We start from the raw sequence: 18264 nt of genomic DNA on the forward strand, positions 1-18264 counted from the left end.
GCAACCTCCTCCTGGCCACAACTTCCCCTCAGGTAGTTGTAGACAGCAATAAGGTCTCCCCTGAGCCTCCTCTTCTCCATGCTAATGTCTCCAGCAGGGACATCTTCAACTAGACCAGGTTGCCAAAAGCCCCAAGAGCCTCACCTCTCCCATTAAGCCCAAGATATATGTGTTGTTGCTCACTAACTGTACGAGTGCTACTCTGCTACTGCAATGTGTTATAAATAGCACACATTCAGGAGTACAGTTAATTCTGAAAAATTATCTTTAGAGATGACCTTTGAAACTCTATCTTTCCTGTCTTTTGCAGCATGCCTTGAATCCTGATGCTTTTCATTTGTGTGTGTAGTTTAATAATTACAAAAGAGTGTAGAGGCTGAGCAGTAAGCAGGGGATTTAAACAATGAGGTGGATAATTAAAAAAAGAATTATTGAAGTGAATTAAGTAAAAAGATTGAGGTCAAATGGAGCACAAATTTTCTAAACATTAGTGGCCCCAGAACTATCATTCCAGAACATGTTCTTCTTCCATCTGGATGTTAGGTTTTTAATACAGAAATACCCATCTCTCTTTCATACCAGGTTTATTGATGCAGTCCTAGGACAGCTGAGCAGAATCTAGTGCCTACTCTTGTGGCCCTAAGTGCCTCTTTTGCTCAGCACAACTTCCTCATCTGGTCTGCTTCCAACTCACTGCTGCACCTTCTTCCACCATGTTAAAAAAATCCAGAAGCAGGTCACAGTTGACACTACTCCTGTGTGGTTATTATGAAAATGGTGAGAAAGATAAGGACTTGACATGGATTCTGAAACAGTAAGATCCCACATAATCACTCTTAAGCTCCCTGACCAACACTATTCCTTCCTGTGGAAGGGCTCTTCTATGAGCAAATTTGTGAATCCAAAAATTAAGCAAAAACTGAAGAAATTGTCCCCAGATCCTGCAGTCAGGAGTTGAATTTTACTTCTCTGTCGTTTTCTCCAGGCCAGCAGTAACTCCATTTAAAATCTGTGCAATGCCTTGGGGTGCTCGCAGAAGGCTGTGCAGGTGTTTGCAGTATTGGAAAGCTCCAGCGTGGAAAGGTTAGATCCTATGGTGCTGGCTGCAGGTATAGCAATCACTTTTTGCTTTAATTGCCTTTTCTTGAAGGGTGCTCAGCAAACATCATAGTATCATAGTATCATCAGGGTTGGAAGAGACCTCAGAGATCATCAAATCCAACCCTTTACCACAGAGCTCAAGGCTAGACCATGGCACCAAGTGCCACGTCCAATCTTGCCTTGAACAGCTCCAGGGACGGCGACTCCACCACCTCCCCAGGCAGCCCATTCCAGTGTCCAATGACTCTCTCAGGGAAGAACTTTCTCCTCACCTCCAGCCTAAATCTCCCCTGGCGCAGCTTGAGGCTGTGTCCTCTTATTCTGGTGCTGGCCACCTGAGAGAAGAGAGCAACCTCCTCCTGGCCACAACCTCCCCTCAGGTAGTTGTAGACAGCAATAAGGTCTCCCCTGAGCCTCCTCTTCTCCAGGCTAACCAATCCCAGCTCCCTCAGCCTCTCCTCGTAGGGCTGTGCTCAAGGCCTCTCCCCAGCCTCGTCGCCCTTCTCTGGACACGCTCAAGCATCTCAATGTCCCTCCTAAACTGGGGGGCCCAGAACTGAACACAATACTCAAGGTGTGGTCTAAGCAGTGCAGAGTACAGGGGCAGAATGACCTCCCTGCTCCTGCTGACCACACCATTCCTGATGCAGGCCAGGATGCCAGTGGCTCTCTTGGCCACCTGGGCACACTGCTGGCTCATGTTCAGGCGGGTATCAGTCAGCACCCCCAGATCCCTCTCTGTCTGGCTGCTCTCCAGCCACTCCGACCCCAGCCTGTATCTCTCCATGGGGTTGTTGTAGCCAAAGTGCAGCACCCTGCACTTGGAGCTATTGAACCCCATCCCATTGGGCTCTGCCCATCTGTGCAGGCGGTCAAGGTCCCGCTGCAGAGCCCTTCTGCCTTCCAACTCAATCACATCTGCCCCCAGCTTAGTGTCATCTGCAAACTTGCTGATGACTGACTCCATGCCCTCATCCAGGTCATCTATGAAGATGTTAAAGAGGATGGGGCTCAGCTCCCTCAGCCTCTCCTCTTCATCCCACACTGTGAAATGTGGGAGACCCTATTACTGTAGGCCTTGCACTCTCCTGTTGCTCACAGGGTAGTAGGTGACAGGAACTCATGTATTTAAAGCTTTAATCAATTTCTGTGTGTCTACTGCCTTTTCCTTAAGTATTATTTCAGCATCTTCAACATTATGATGAGAATCTGCAAGACTCACTATAAATGTAATGTGACCTCTGGTTTTAATTTCTAGTTAAGTACTGTTCAATAAAGATAGTTTCATTAGTGATGTGCTCTCAAATTCAACAGCTGAGAATGTGCTGTGCTGTCTTTTGTGCTGATTATTCCTGGGCTTTACTTGATTTCTTACAGCATTTTGCTGTAGCTCAAAACAGTATTGTACTTCATTTTCTAGGTGTTCAGGGGCAAGCCCTGCCTCCAAACTGCACTGCACTTATCCTTTGTCTGTTGACATGGGATCAGTGGATGAGAAGAGCTGCTGAAGCACAGGAATCTTCACTGAGAGAGTCATTGGACACTGGAATGGGCTGCCCGGGGAGGTGGTGGAGTCGCCGTCCCTGGAGCTGTTCAAGGCAGGACTGGACGTGGCACTTGGTGCCATGGTCTGGCCTTAAGCTCTGTGGTAAAGGGTTGGACTTGATGGTCTGTGAGGTCTCTTCCAACACTGATGATACTGTGATACTGTAATCTGCTGCAGAGCAACACAGCGTCTGTCCTGCCCGGACTGCTCCTGGGCGATGCCTTCCCATCTAAAGCACATTTTGGGCCCTTGGCGTGCACCAAGAGCACTCCAGACGTTTCCCGGCGCATACCCTGCAGGTCACGTCCCGCACCCACCACACAAACCTCCACAGCACCCTCAGAGGCATCCTGCTACTGCATTTCATGTGTGCTTGCCGTGGCGAGGTTAACTGCTGGGCGGCCTGAACTGTTCCGAATCGTCACCTGCTAACGCCTTGCAGGAAAACATATGGTGATTAAAAAAGTCTCTGTATGACCTGTATAGCCCTCGGCCTTCCAAGGGGCTCAAGCAGTCTGTTTGAATGCCGACCTCTGCCGTTCGGGTTTCTCCTTCGGGAGCGGGACCCCTTCACCCGCGGTTAAACGCCGCTGCCGCCGCCTCGCCGCGCAGCGCTCAGCAGCGGGGCTGTGCCTGCCTTCGGCCCCACGCCGGCCGCTCCCGGGACCGAGGGGGTGTCAGGCTTCCCTAACGCAGCTGCTGATTAGCGGACTTGGCTTGCCTAGCGCCTGCTTTTGGGTTTTCGTCTGCTAATGTGAGAGGAACACGCCCCATATCCACAGACACCGCCCGACCCGGTCCCGCCTCTCCGCTGAGCAGCCACTGCCGGGCTCCAGCCTGCCCGAGCCGAGGCCGCCCCATCGATGGCTCGGCCATCGGCTGCCCGCCTTCCGCTCGCGGGCTCGGTGGGATCGGCGCTCGCCTTCTCCCCTTAGGGCTGAGCGAGAGGGGAGGCAAGATGGCGGACAAGGCGCCCAGCGGCTCGCAGAAAGCCAGCGGGAAGGTGAGGCCGTTCCGCAGGGTGGGCTGCCGGCCCGCTCCGCCACCCCGGAGCACGGCCGCCGCCTGCCAGCGCGGCGACGGGGCCCGCAAGTGGCGGGGCGGCGAGGCGCGGGCGGCGCGGCCTGCTCTGTGGCTGCTCTCTGCCCGGGTTGCCTGCGGGCCCAGGAGGGGGTGGGGAGGCGGGAAGGGGGCGGTGCGGCGGGGCCGAGGGGCTCGCACCTCTCGCGGGGCATCCCCGCTCCCTGGAGCCGCCCTGGGCACGTCTCTACCCTCGGCCGGCGGCAGCGGCCTCATGGTGTCCCGTGGGAGGCACGCATGGGAGGGCATGGCGGGAGAGCGGGCACCCGACGGGGCGCGTTGTAACTGCGGGCTCGGATCGTCCGCTTTTGGCCAGTCCATCCCCAGTTCCGAGTGCAGGCAGGCAGTTAGCCCCAGTTCTTACTCGTGCCTGTGTACGTGTTTCATTTCTCTTGTGCTGGGAGTCCCGGTTTCCCCATGGGCCGAAGCCTGTATGGGGACATCTTCCAATCTGCGTGTATGAATAATTTAAGATTAGATCTCTTCATTGGTTTGCGACGGAATGACAGATTTCGCGAAATCACTGTGGGCTATATCCGCTCTACTTCCTGTAGTTGCTGTTTGTTTGATTTGTAGACCAGAAATCCAGCTAGTGCAGTTGTGGCAAACTTGTCCAGAACTGTGTGCTGAAACCAGCGCCTGGTTGGCTGCGGGTAATAGCAGCACAGAGCTGCCTGCTCTCTAAGCATCTTCTCTTGCCAAGAGATTACAGGATAAGCTGTGTTTTGGGGTGTGCACAGTGTGATGGTTTGAGGGTTAGCGGTCAGTGGCACTTCTTTCACTCAGATTTATGGCAGGTTTTAGGCAAGATGTGGCATGCCAGTGGCATCCTGGCCTGCATCAGGAATGGTGTGGTCAGCAGGAGCAGGGAGGTCATTCTGCCCCTGTACTCTGCACTGCTCAGACCACACCTTGAGTGCTGTGTTCAGTTCTGGGCCCCCCAGTTTAGGAGGGACATTGAGATGCTTGAGCGTGTCCAGAGAAGGGCGACGAGGCTGGGGAGAGGCCTTGAGCACAGCCCTACGAGGAGAGGCTGAGGGAGCTGGGATTGGTTAGCCTGGAGAAGAGGAGGCTCAGGGGAGACCTCATTGCTGTCTACAACTGCCTGAAGGGTGGTTGTGGCCAGGAGGAGGTTGCTCTTTTCTCTCAGGTGGCCAACACCAGAACGAGAGGACACAGCCTCAGGCTGCACCAGGGGAGATTTAGGCTGGAGGTGAGGAGAAAGTTCTTCCCTGAGAGAGTCATTGGACACTGGAATGGGCTGCCCGGGGAGGTGGTGGAGTCGCCGTCCCTGGAGCTGTTCAAGGCAGGACTGGACGTGGCACTTGGTGCCATGGTCTGGCCTTGAGCTCTGTGGTAAAGGGTTGGACTTGATCTGTGAGGTCTCTTCCAACCTTGGTGATCCTGTGATACTGTGAAGTATATAAACCCTCAGGTTGTGGGATTTGTGTGTGCATGTGCACGGATCTATCAAGGGAAAAGCAATATTTTGGCTCAGGAATTTTCAGGACATATAGCACACATATATAAGATATTTTTAGTGTACTTTTGTATTCAGCTGAGGCAGAGTTGTTTTTGTTTGTTTGTTTGTTTGTTTGTTTTCTGTTAGGAAGTTCGATGAATTGTAGAGGCTGAGAGCTTCTGCTTATTTACCCAGTTGGTGTTAGTAGAGTAGGAGAGTTCTGTTTTGGTTTCCTTTTATGATCTAGTTCAAATATTGCCAGGAAACCTCATTTTGCATCTTGCTTGGAACTACAAATAAGAATTGGACAGAAAACTTAAGTAGGTCTTAATACATGGAGAGTGGCTTCCAGGGAATATGACATCTTGAAATTTCAAGTAATATTAGACTTAGGCTAATAATTTATTATTGATTACTGTGACTGATAGAGAAAACCAACCCAAATGTGAGCCATTTATTTTCAGTTACATCATATACATTTTTGTTTTGTTATTTACTGTTTTTGTACTGCTGAAGTTCTGTGTTTTAAATACACAATAATAATTGATTTGTAAGAATTGTTTTCTGTCTTGGATCTCATTTCTGCAGAGGTGTATGCAGACATCTAGTTCTCCATACTGTCATCCACCCCATTGAAGTCAGTGGGACTACTAAAGAATGTAAGGTCAAATGTGCATTAATCTGTTGAGCCCTGCTGAGGAGGTCCTGTATCTTACCATCTTTGTGCAGTTCCCCCTCAACTCTTAATTTCCCATTACTCATATGATGTGTTCCCAGTAGTCTTTTTCCAGTGCTTTACATTCTAGATCTTGCTTGTTTTGTGTTGTCACTTTTGTTTTATATGCCAAAGAAATGAGCAGTAGTACATGCCTGGATCTATGAGCATGTTTTTGCTGAAAAATGAAGTAAGATGTGCCTAGCTCTTAGGATGTATTTCCTTCAACCTCAACTTTTTTTGGGAACACTGAGGTGTGTTTTGTCATTTCATGAATGCTTGCAATATATATATCCATAGAGATAGTTTTTAGATGTCTGCAGAAACAAGTTTGACATAATGGTACTGAAGTTAGTAATACTTTAATTTTTCTTAATTCACTTATTCACACACAGATAAAAATGTGCATTTTTAGTTGAGGCTCTATGAAAATGTTTATTGTTTTAGAAATCTAAGCAAATAAATATTTGGCTTGATTTCTCAAGGCAATTATTTATCAAACATTTGCATTTTAAAAATAGATTTAAGATTAATGTACTTGCATAATGAAGTTTTAGACTACATTTCTTATTGGTGCATTATCGTAACAGTGCTTGGTTCAAGTTATGACAGTAATTGTACTCACAAAAGAAATACTTCTTGTAGACTACATGAGATATGTTTCAGTGGCAATTCCAAGATGTGTCTTTGTTGCCTTCTTGTCTTACCTCATGGGAAGACACAGTGATGTTCTGTGGAGAGCTGGGTCCTAAGCATTAAAGCCTAGCTGGGCTTTAATGCTTATAGTAAGATACAGTTCCTCCTCTTCAGAACTTAGAGTATTTGTTCTTCACCTTTAGTATTCAAGTACTGATTTTGAACATCTAGCCAGTTATTTTGTCTTATAGTATATGTTGTTATATAGTATAAAATCAAGCTTGTTTCAGTCAGGCATTATCTGTTGTGATTTACTATTTAAAAGCCATTGCTGAAGACAGTATAGGTCCAGAAGCACCCATTGCCTGTGTTGCTGTGGTGGTAGTCAACTGTTAACTTCTGAACAAATTTGAGAGTGTCTGATGTGGAGTGTATTGCCAAAGCATCATCTGTTCTTTTGTCACTTTGAGATCAGGGTAATAAGAGAGGTGCTTGAAATTTCTGGGAATCTAGATAGGAAAGAGAGATGAAATTAAGGAAGAAAAAATAGAGATTTCTTGAGACTGCACAGGAGGTCAGTGTAGGCTCTGATTCTGAAATTACAGATGATGATGATTATGCTCAGTTGTCTTTGTAATGTAATGAAATATCTGCTCAGTGACTCTAGTGTTATTTTATCTTATAAGAAGAATGATTAAATTGCACATACAGTGTTGAAGAACAGTAATTACTTGCTTGTGAATGGCTGGCTTTCCTTGGTAAGTTAGAGTCTATGATCAACAGCAATGTAAAATCTGTATGTGTTGAATTCCAGCTATGTGTAGCATTCTGCAGAATGGTGAACCTCAGCATCTTTAACTTCCCTATAACATTGTTTGGTGGATGATAAGGAGCATAAGGCACTTTGATTGAGAAGGGAAGAGTTAAAGAGATAAGCAGTGCTGGAAACTCCCTGCCTTTGCTGTGTGCTAACATCTTAAATTAAGCTGTTACTCTCTTTGCTTTTCCTTGGTATCAGTACTGACACAAACCAGTCCCAGCGTTACCTACTTTTCCTTTCCCAGATACTGACCTTTTCAGTTGATTTGGTATGATTTTTGGTGGGGAAGAGCCTGCTATGAACCGGAAACTGGCTTGGCTGAGCCTCCCCAACTCTGCTTCCTGGATGAAGCTGCTGCTGCCACCACCTGGATGCCTCTCCTCCTGCCCTCCCCCACTCCCCACCATCATCACCCCCACCACTACCCTGTCCACCCCTTTGCCCTCCTTGTTCCACCTCTTTCTCCTCCTCTTCCTTCTGTCCCCACTCTGGCCACCACTGCAAGGGCCAATGGACTTGTTAGATTGGGAAAGGTGGTCTAGGTACATGGGACGAGTAGTCCAGTATGGGGGCAGAATCAGTGGAAGGTGTTGAATCAGGGCAAGAGAGTCTTACATTTCTTGTAAGCACTTTACCTGAGGCTGTTAGCTTTTTAAAGGGCATGTTTAAATTGTAGTCATTACAGTTGTAAAAATAACATTCAGCATTTGAAAGACCTTGGGATTGTCTTCTGGGTTTTATTGCCAGCTTCCATTGCTGCATCTTGTTTCATTAAATGGCATCAGTTTTGATTAAAAAAAAAGTTTACTTACCCACCATATTTTAAATATTTATTAAATAATATGTTCATACCAGTTTTAGCCAGAGATTGATACATTTGGAGAAACTCATGAAGAGCTGGATTTTTGGGTGCTTGCACTGCTGACAGGAAGGAAGATTTAGGAGAGCAGTTGTCTCTTCTGTTTTCTGTGAAAGCTGCCATGGAAGGAAATTTAAATGTTAGAATCTGAGAGAGGGCTGTCTGCTATGGCTTTCTACTAAGAATTTTTAATCTCATTTATGTGGTCCTTTGAGCATTTTTTTTTAAACTAGTTTTTCTTCTTTTGAAGATTAGATAAACTTGGATAGGCTCAGTAATGGACCTTTAGGTCTATGACTGTATTTTACTGTAATACTATTTCAGCAGTCTGCATTGCTACTTCAGTTATGCTGGCAAAAATTCTTTGAGGGACCTGTGTAGTGAAAATCATTCAACAAGAGAATAGTCTGAAAAAAAACCCCAGCCAACAATGAAGACAGGTTTCATGCAGAGTAATAGAGGCAATGAATTGGGATCATAGACTGTTTATGCTGGCAATGACTGAAATATGAACTTACCATGTTTTCTTCTGTCAGTGTTTTGAACATGAAGGAGCTATCGTATCTCAGACATCATCAAGTGCAGGGCAGAGCTTGGCATATGCTTCTTTCAACAGTTAGTTCAGTTGAGCTGCTTAACATGATGAGAAGAGATAAAAATACTCCTGTTCCAGTTTTCAACACAGATGGGCCAACATCTTCTGAAATGCTCCTCTGTGAGTGTTAGAAAGACACTGATTCTGCAGTCAGTTAAGCTGGTGTAACTCTTAAGGAAACAAAATTGCTCCTTTTTGCCCGCAGTGCAAATGCATGAAAAGTGCAGTGCTGATAGAATTACTTTTTTTAACATAACTGCCTTGGAAACTGATACGTAGCAATGTGTAATTTTGTCAAGAATCTTTTCAGCTTGCACTTTGTGGGTGTGGTTGTTTGGATGGTCAGAAGCATTACCAAGCATATGGCATAAACTTACAGAGATGAGGAGGGGACCTTAAAAGTAAGAACTGTTGAAGGAGGAGAATAACATGGCTTTACAAAGCTGCTAGTTGCTGTGGGATAGACTTGGTCTAAAAACTGAAGTTGCTTTTGAAAGTTTTCAGAGTACACCTTAGTAGGAATTCTGTTGGTCAGCTAATGTTCAGGGTGGCTTGCTTCACAGTGCTGTGATCCCTGTTGGTGGTTTGGAGAGCACTGTGGTACTGCTGGCTCTCAGTGACAGCCCACAAAATCTCTGCATGCCAGCCTGTATTGAACGCCTTTCTGAGCATTATCATGTGCTCTGTTGTTGGAGAAACTTTTAAGTTCTCTGGGATATCGAATGTGTTGATACTGTTTTTCACTCTGCCTGATGACTTGTTTGTTGTCCTCCCTGAAAGCACCTTCAGCACCCATCCATGGTGGAGGGTGTTGCTTTCCCAAACTTCTGTAAATGAAACAGATGTGGAGAACTGAGAAACTAATTTCATTCTGCAGTTGCCAAACAACCTCCTTCCCCCATGCAGTACTAGGTCTCAATTTGGTTAGTACACTACACCAAGACAGCATTTTATCAGTCCACCTTGGAGCTTTACTTTTTAGTCGTAGGTCTGAAATTTGCTTTTTGAAGGCGGAATAGTAACCGATGTATTAGTTGCTGTGGAGTGGCATCTGGCAGGAGGAAAACTGCAGTTTTCAGGCTCTAAAATTCTTCTACACAGTGTCTTTTATCTGTGTGAAGTGCTGTAAAACTCTGAGGGAGCACAGGTTTTTCATTAAGCTCGCTTTCTGCAGTATGTAGAACTGTGGATAACAGATTAACTGTTACTGCAGCATGTAGAACTGTGGATAACAGGTTACTGTTACTGATGAGTGCCATGGGCAGTTCTGAAGCCCAGACAGTTTGACATGAAATAGAAGAAAAGTGCAGGCAGCAGTATTAGTAAAAGGTGATTGTGGTATTTGCTGCCATGTGTATTTTAATGAACTCTACTGGTACACATGAAAAAGTAACAATTTATGTTCAAAGATATACTTTGTGAGTAATGTAGTGTTGCCAGTAAGTAGATTGGGGAGATCTTTCAGAGTAAGACATAATTGGGGTGGTTTTGTTTGGGTTTTCTCCCCCCTTTGTCTTAAAATGCCTAATAGATTCCTATGAATTTATCACTTCTGCCATTTAAGAGTTTTGTCTTTGTGTCTATCTTTATATTTGTGGATTTAGTGGACTTGGTGCTTATCCTTTTCTGAAGGCTGGACATGAGCACTGTTATTATTTCTGGTAGAAAAGTACTAATGTTCTGTAACTAATGAACAGATTTCAGCTAATGGAAATGTTCTGTTTTGAGTTAAATTTCAATTTAGATATGAATTGTTTCTCGAGCAGTTAAGTTTTAGCCAATGAGTTTTTGTGTAACTTCGTTGTTATGTAAGTGAAAAATGCATTAATTCCCTGCTTGTGGGAATGGTCTCTATCACTTAAACTCGTTTAAAACCTGAATTGAAAAAAGCCTGTGCAAATTTTGTACATATGCTGGTTCATATGTTGAAGGTAAGCTACAGTATGAAGTAATAAAGTAAATTAGGACATAGGGCGAAGTATAGGCTGGATGTTAGGAGGAGGTTGTTGCCAGAGAGAGTGATTTGCCATTGGAATGGGCTGCCCAGGGAGGTGGTGGAGTCACCCTCCCTGGAGGAGTTCAAGAAAAGCCTGGCTGAGGCACTTAGTGCCATGGTCTGGTTGACTGGATAGGGCTGGGTGCTAGGTTGGGCTGGATGACCTTGGAGGTCTCTTCCAACCTGCTTGATTCTATGAAATTGGATTTAAATTAGTGTTCCTGAAGTGACCATCTTTCATCTATGCACAACATCCTAAGAGCAGTCTTGGAAATGTCTTGCAAATACAGTCAAGCACTTCATGTAATCTTTAACAGCCTTTACTGGTAACTAGTGCAGGTTAAGTACAGTGAACTCAATTGTTCTTCTCTTTGCAATGGTGTTAGTGTAATGTACTGGTAACTAGTGCAGGTTAAGTACAGTGAACTCAATTGTTCTTCTCTTTGCAATGGTGTTAGTGTAATGTACTGGTAACTAGTGCAGGTTAAGTACAGTGAACTCAATTGTTCTTCTCTTTGCAATGGTGTTAGTGTAATGTACTGGTAACTAGTGCAGGTTAAGTACAGTGAACTCAATTGTTCTTCTCTTTGCAATGGTGTTAGTGTAATGTACTGGTAACTAGTGCAGGTTAAGTACAGTGAACTCAATTGTTCTTCTCTTTGCAATGGTGTTAGTGTAATGTACTGGTAACTAGTGCAGGTTAAGTACAGTGAACTCAATTGTTCTTCTCTTTGCAATGGTGTTAGTGTAATGTTTGTAACGTGCAGCTGTGGAAATTTAGCTATTCTTAATGGTAGCAAGAACAATATCTCTTTAGTCTCTTATTTGCCATGTATTGACATTGATCAGGCTGTGACCTTGTTCAGATGTATCATTAAACTACGTGACAGGTATCTTTGTTCTTGTATATTTGGACATTGAGTTTGAAATGAAAATCGCATTTGGGGAACTGGTCTAAGAAAACCCTGAGATTTTCTTTTTTTCTGTACCTCATGTCCCTTTCATTCTCTCTTCAGGTCAGAGCACCAGATGCAGTACACACCACTGGATCTACTGAAGCACACGTGAGTCCAAAATATTTTAATAACAGCAAGAACAAAAAAACAAAACCGGAGCAAAAATAAAACCAATCACTAAAAAATCCAACAAACCCACAAGCTCAAAATAGGCCTGTTCTCTAAAGAAAGCTTCTTGCTGCAGTTTAGGTCTGGTGCCTTGAGTATCCAATCTGTAGAAGTTTGTAAATGGACCATTGATTTTTGTGTTTAAAAATATTCCTTTAAACTTTCAAACAACGACTAGTATAGGAAGCTCTGATGCCTGGTACTGCTTTCAGAATAGATACTTGAGTAGGGAGAAGCTGTAAGGACTCTGGATGTGTTTTTCTCTTTTCTACTGATTAGTAGCTCAAAATATGAGGTGATTAATTGTAAGAGTTACTTTATATTAAAGTGTATGTTTTTATATACAATTGTCTTCTCAAATATAAGATAGTGTGGCCTTAATTTCATCCTTCTTCCCCTCTTCTTTCTCTAATAGAATCATAGACTCATAGAATGGTTTAGGTTGGAAGGGACCTCAAGGAGCATCCAGTTCCAAACCCCTGCCATAGGGGGGACGTCCTCCCCCTGCCATAGAGAGGGGAGACCTCCCACTAGAACAGGTTGCTCAAGTCCTCATCCAACCTGGCCTTGAACAGCTCTAGGGAGGGAGCATCCACAGCCTCCCTGGGCGACCTAGTTTTCCCTCCAACTCCTGCTAGAGGCTTTGCCTGTCCATGTGGTTGGTACAGTACATGGAGGCCTACCTGCTCCTAAGCTAAAATTAAAACAGACAACAAGAAGCAATTCATTCTGTGGTTTGGAATATCTTCAAGATTTCAGTTTGATTTTTGTATTTGAAAAAGTGAATTACCAGCTGTTAAATGGCTCATAAGCTAACATTATTCAAGTTGTGATAGCAGAAACTTTTCATAAAGAAATAAGTCCTTTCATTGATTTGATTACTTGCTACAATGTAGAAAATGACTCTTAAATCTTTTGAATGTTTTGTGTTGTCAATGGAACTGGGATTTTGGTACTTTGTGCTTTCCTGTAGTCGGTGCAGCATTACATTTAGTGGGAGTCTGCTTTCACACAGTGATTACTCAGCTAGAAGCTTCCTCTTTGCTTTCATCATTCACTTCACCCTTTTCACTGTACTGTATTCCATTTTTTGAAGGAGGAAGGCCTTCAGGTGAAACCCTGTAGCTGTCTGGAATTCTGTGAAGCTGCATAATGTTCAACATAATATCATAATAGCTCACTGGAATGTAACTAACAGGCATAAATTAGTTCAGTCCTATTAACTTGATATTGCTCCAGCCACCTTGAAGAATGATTTTTTTTTCTCCTCAGACCCTTTCCAAACTGGAGGAGATCTTAGTGCCAGAAATCTTGTTATTGTAGAACTGCTTCCCTTAGCTCGCTAGGACATGTACATTCATGTGGTTGACCTGTGGGTATCCTGCAACAATACTCTAGGAGCCTGTTTGCTGATGACAGGATAAGCCTTGGGCAGGAGTGTGGTCATGGAATCATAGAATCAGTCATGGTTGGAAGGGAACACAAGGATCATCTAGTTCCAACCCTCCTGCAATGGGCAGGGACACCATACCCTAGATCAGACTGGCCAGAGCCTCATCCAGCCTGGCCTTAAACACCTATTTGTTTTGTCTGCATTGCTGTTTTATAGCAATATGGCCATGTTTTGCCTATGTTGTATATTGTTTATCATACTGAAATGCAAGCAGACATATTTCAAAGAATGGGAAAACTGGCTTCTATTAACAATACAGATGAATGAAAAGCTCCTGATAAACTATTGCAGCAGCTTATGTTGACTTAGTGTCCTAAGCCAGATAACTCCACAGACACACTGCAGTAATTTTTAACTGATAGCTTCCCTTTTAATGTTTTTTTTGAAGAAATATGTGTTTGTGGTGGTTTGGGTGTTACCTGCCCCACTTTGGAAGTCACCCAGACTAGACTCAGTTTGGCTTTGGAAATTGAATGAAGCTTATTATTTGCAGTTTAGCACAATATACAAGCAGGCATTTATAGTATATACAATTATAGACAGAAATAGACAAGGTAAAAGGTAATACAGAAACACAACAGCCCTCCCAGAAACCTGAGTCCCCAGGAGGGGCTCTCAACCACCCTTCCACCTTCTGTGACCCCTCTACCTTACCCCAAATGTTACCTTCTGCCCAAGGAAGAATGGAGGGTCAGCCAGGGGGGGTTAGGAAGCAAGTGGATTAATCAGAGACAGAGGGTGAGGTCAGAGAAAAAAATGCAGCTCAAAGCCCAGGCAGTGCTCAAAACAGCCTTATCTGTGTGTATACTCTTGTTCTTATACATCTCAGCAAGCCTATGAGTGAAGTAGACATCACCATTTGTTTCTCTTTCACAGCCTGTGATCTGATCCTTCTCACCAAAACATTCTAGCTAGCTTCAAACTAGCACAGTGTTATATTGGTCATATACCTGGCACAGATATAAGAAGTGTTTGTGTACTAATAAAGGATTATAAATTGAAGGTATTTCAAATAATTGGTTCTCTCAGTGCTTTTTTACAGGTAAATATTCTGAAGCTGATACAAGAAATAAAACTCTTTACAAAGCAAATTATTCTTGGAGAAAACTCTTTTTGCAGTCGATATGTGGATCAATATTGTTTTTTTTTATAATATGACAGATAATTTGTTCACATCATTTGTCTTGATGTTTTATTAAGTTGAAGGGGTTTTTGGTTGGTTCTGGTTTTGTTTGTTTTGGGTTTGTTTGGTAATTTTCTAAAGAGCAATCAAATATTTTGAAGATGAAGGTTAATAGCTTTTGCTTTGCTCTTCTGGGGCTTATTTCTTGTGCTGCTTTTCTATTAATTGCTTTGTTAAACTGGAAGTTGTTAGAGAAGATTCTTATCTTTTTTCTCCTTTCCTTCCCATTGCTGATGTCTTCTTAACATGGTCTTCATTCTGCTGTGTTTCTTATCTCAGTGCTTTATTGTCTGTTAACTATCTAAAGAGAATCTTAAAAATTCCAATTCTGTACACTTCAGAAATAGCTGTTGCATGGAGCCCTTCCTTCAGGGTTTCAAAAGATGAAGACTACCTAAAATATGAGCTTAATGGGAGGTCTTTTACTTAACTAGTAGTTGAAAGCCTTAGGAACATGTTTTCTTTCTCAAGCAAAAATACTACATTTAACTTTGAGGTACAACTGACATTTAGCATCACCTTTGTTCTTCATTTACATCTGTTAACCTTGCACAAAGATTGTTCTCACCAAAAATAGTTAGAAAAGCTTTTAGAACTTTTCCTCCTTTTTTTAATTTTTTTTTTTTAAACACCCCCCCCCCCCCCCCCCCTTTTTTTTTTTTTTTCTTGGGGGTTCCCCAAGGATAAGTGCTGGGCCCAGTCCTGTTATGTATCTTTATCAATCATCTGGACCAGGGCATTGAGTCCGTCATCAGTAAGTTTGCAGATGACACCAAGCTAGGAGCAGGTGTGGAGCTATTGGAGGGTAGGAGAGCCCTGCAGAGGGACCTGGCCAGGCTGGATGGGTGGGCAGAGGCCAATGGGATGAGATTGAACAAGGCCAAGTGCAGGGTTCTGCACTTTGGCCACGACAACCCCAAGCAGCACTACAGACTGGGGACAGAGTGGCTGGAGAGCAGCCAGGCAGAGAGGGACCTGGGGGTGTTGGTATAGAGTAGCTGAAGATGAGCCAGCAGTGTGCCCACGGGCTGGCATCCTGGCCTGCATCAGGAACAGTGTGGCTGGCAGGACAAGGGAGGTTCTTCTGCCCCTGTACTCAGCACTGGTCAGGCCACACCTTGAGTGCTGTGTCCAGTTCTGGGCTCCTCAATTCAAGAGAGAAATTGAGGTACTGGAACATGTCCAGAGAAGGGCGACAAAGCTGGTGAGGGGCCTGGAGCACAGCCCTGTGAGGAGAGGCTGAGGGAGCTGGGGGTGTGCAGCCTGCAGAAGAGGAGGCTCGGGGGTGACCTGAAGGGAGGCTGTAGCCAGGTGGGGGGGTGGCCTCTTCTGCCAGGCAAGCAGCAACAGAACAAGGGGACACAGTCTCAAGCTGTGCCAGAGGAAGTACAGGCTGGATGTTAGGAAGAAGTTGTTGGCAGAGAGAGTGATTGGCATTGGAACGGGCTGCCCAGGGAGGTGGTGGAGTCGCTGTGCCTGGAGGTGTTGAAGCAAAGCCTGGATGAGGCACTTGGTGCCATGGTCTAGTTGATTGTCTGAGGCTGGGTGTTTAGGTTGGACTGGATGATCTTGGAGGTCTCTTCCAACCTGCTTGATTCTGTGATTCTGTGGTGACATTATTTCCAAAGGTTTGGAAACTTTGTTGCATAGTGATAAGATCTCCAAGTTCTTTCAGCATATCCTCTCCAGATTTTGGCTGTATCTGAATGATGCATTTAAACCCTTCTCATTAAACCAAGGGTGATTTGTTTTTAAGAAACCATACATTTGATTTTTTTTTTTCTCTTGTGTTAGATAATGACAAGTTCAGAGAGAAGTATGGGAAGGCTTTTATTTGTTTTGTTTAGGTTAAATCACTCCAGACAGAAAGTGTTTGGTCTCTACTAGGGTAAAACAGAAACATTATTTTAATTGTTTTATAAACAGTTTAATGTTTGGTTTTTTTTTACTCCAGCAGCCTGTAATGGAAAGCAAACTTAAAGCATTCAGTATTGGCAAAATGAGTGCTGCCAAAAGGACTCTGAGCAAGAAGGAGCAAGAAGAATTAAAAAAGAAGGTAATGGTATACAGTGAAAATTGTATGCAGAGCTGAAACAAATTTGCTTTTAGATTGTAACCAGCTTTACCACTAAATGTCTTTGTTTTGATAATGTAGCTTTCTATGAGTGGAAGTGAATTATATTTTAAATGTTTGATTTGTTCTTGATATCCATGGTGTTCAGATAGAGAGGCTTGCTTCTCTTTTCTTCTGTGTGAGAAATCAAGTTCTCTGACCTCTGGAAATCCTGAATTACACCAGTCCACTGGTGTTTTATTCCTGGGAATAAAGGCAGCCATCTGTAGGCTCTCTAAACCTTAAAGTAGTTTCTCTTCCTCCTTGGTTCTTTCTCATATTTCAGTATTCAGAAAGAATGCCTGTCATCTCTGAAATTATTTCAGTACATATCCTTATTATCCTTATCTTTTGTCTAATGACTTGTTTTTTAATTAACAAAACCATTAACATTTGATACTGATTTTTGAGGTACTCAGGTTTTAGCAGATACATAGCTTGTATTTTGTGAATTGGAAGTTTTAAAAACATTGGACTTTGAACTCTGCATACAACTTCTACTATGTTTCAGTGGAATACCTCTTCCTAAGTTAGAAATGCTATCCTAAAGAAACACAGTAGTGCTAAATTTAGTCTCTTCCTCAACTTTATTAACTTCTCTGGAAAGTACACAAAGGTGATGCTGTTGTTAATATCCTTCTGTCATGTGGGCTGATTGTAATGGGGAGAAAATAGCTACTATTCTCTGATGCTGAAGTCAACAAAACTGAAGTCACATAATGCTGGTATTTCATATGATCTTTCGTGTTTGGCATCTTTTGAATCTTAAATTGTAAACTCCTCTAAATGAGCAATCATATTTGATCATAGTTACTTGACATAAATGGGAAGAACGCAGCACGTAATTTCTCTGCAATACGACTTCTGTCTAAAAACTCACATGATGCAGCTTGTAGCATGAACTCCAGAAAATAAAAAATAATGTCACATATCTAATTTAAGAGTAACTGTAGTGAAGGTTGTTCTGTAATAATAGTAAATAGATTAACTTTTGCTCTGTAGGAGGACGAGAAGGCTGCAGCAGAAATTTATGAAGAGTTCCTTGCTGCCTTTGAAGGAAGCGACGGTAGTAAAGTGAAAACATTCGTAAGAGGAGGAATCGTTAATGCATCTAAAGGTATAACTAATCTTATTTTGGGGGTGGTGATTCACTTGATTTGGAGTAAAGATGAACATTGGCTTTAAATTGCATTTCAAGATTAATATTACATTAGAAGCAGCAGAGGAAACTTGATGCTAAGAATCGCAAAATGCATCAGGTTGAAAGGAACCCTCAAAGGTCATCTTGGCCAACTCCCCTGCAGTAAGCAGGGACATATGTGTCTAGATCAGTTGCTCAGGGCCACATCTAGTTGTCTTTTAAACTCCAGAGGAAAAAAATGCTTTGTTGTAAAACACATCTTTGTTCTTCCTTTTAATACTAAAAAAATGTTAAATTCTGGGATGTTTGTGTTATTGCTTCTTTATTTTTTTAAAATGAAATACTGTATTGAATAAACACGACTACAGAAGAACAACAATCTTTTTAATGATCAGTATTGGGCAGCATTAGTTAATAAAATCTGTTTTTAATTTATCTTT

At 43.3% G+C, this 18264-nt stretch overlaps 1 protein-coding gene across 1 annotated transcript in view; it reads left to right on the forward strand.

The window, feature by feature from the left end:
* The first annotated feature begins 3418 nt into the window (after positions 1–3418).
* U2SURP (U2 snRNP associated SURP domain containing) overlaps positions 3419–18264 on the forward strand; it is a 50682-nt gene continuing 35836 nt past the window's right edge. Inside the window, exons 1-4 of the mRNA XM_064152828.1 lie at positions 3419–3650; positions 11827–11874; positions 16528–16626; positions 17686–17800. Of these exons, the coding sequence (XP_064008898.1) occupies positions 3606–3650; positions 11827–11874; positions 16528–16626; positions 17686–17800 (307 nt within the window). The 5' untranslated portion in view covers positions 3419–3605. The remainder of the gene's footprint in view (positions 3651–11826; positions 11875–16527; positions 16627–17685; positions 17801–18264) is intronic.

The sequence above is a fragment of the Pogoniulus pusillus genome, chromosome 13 (genome assembly GCF_015220805.1).
Source record: "Pogoniulus pusillus isolate bPogPus1 chromosome 13, bPogPus1.pri, whole genome shotgun sequence".
Classification (NCBI taxonomy): Eukaryota; Metazoa; Chordata; class Aves; order Piciformes; family Lybiidae; genus Pogoniulus; species Pogoniulus pusillus.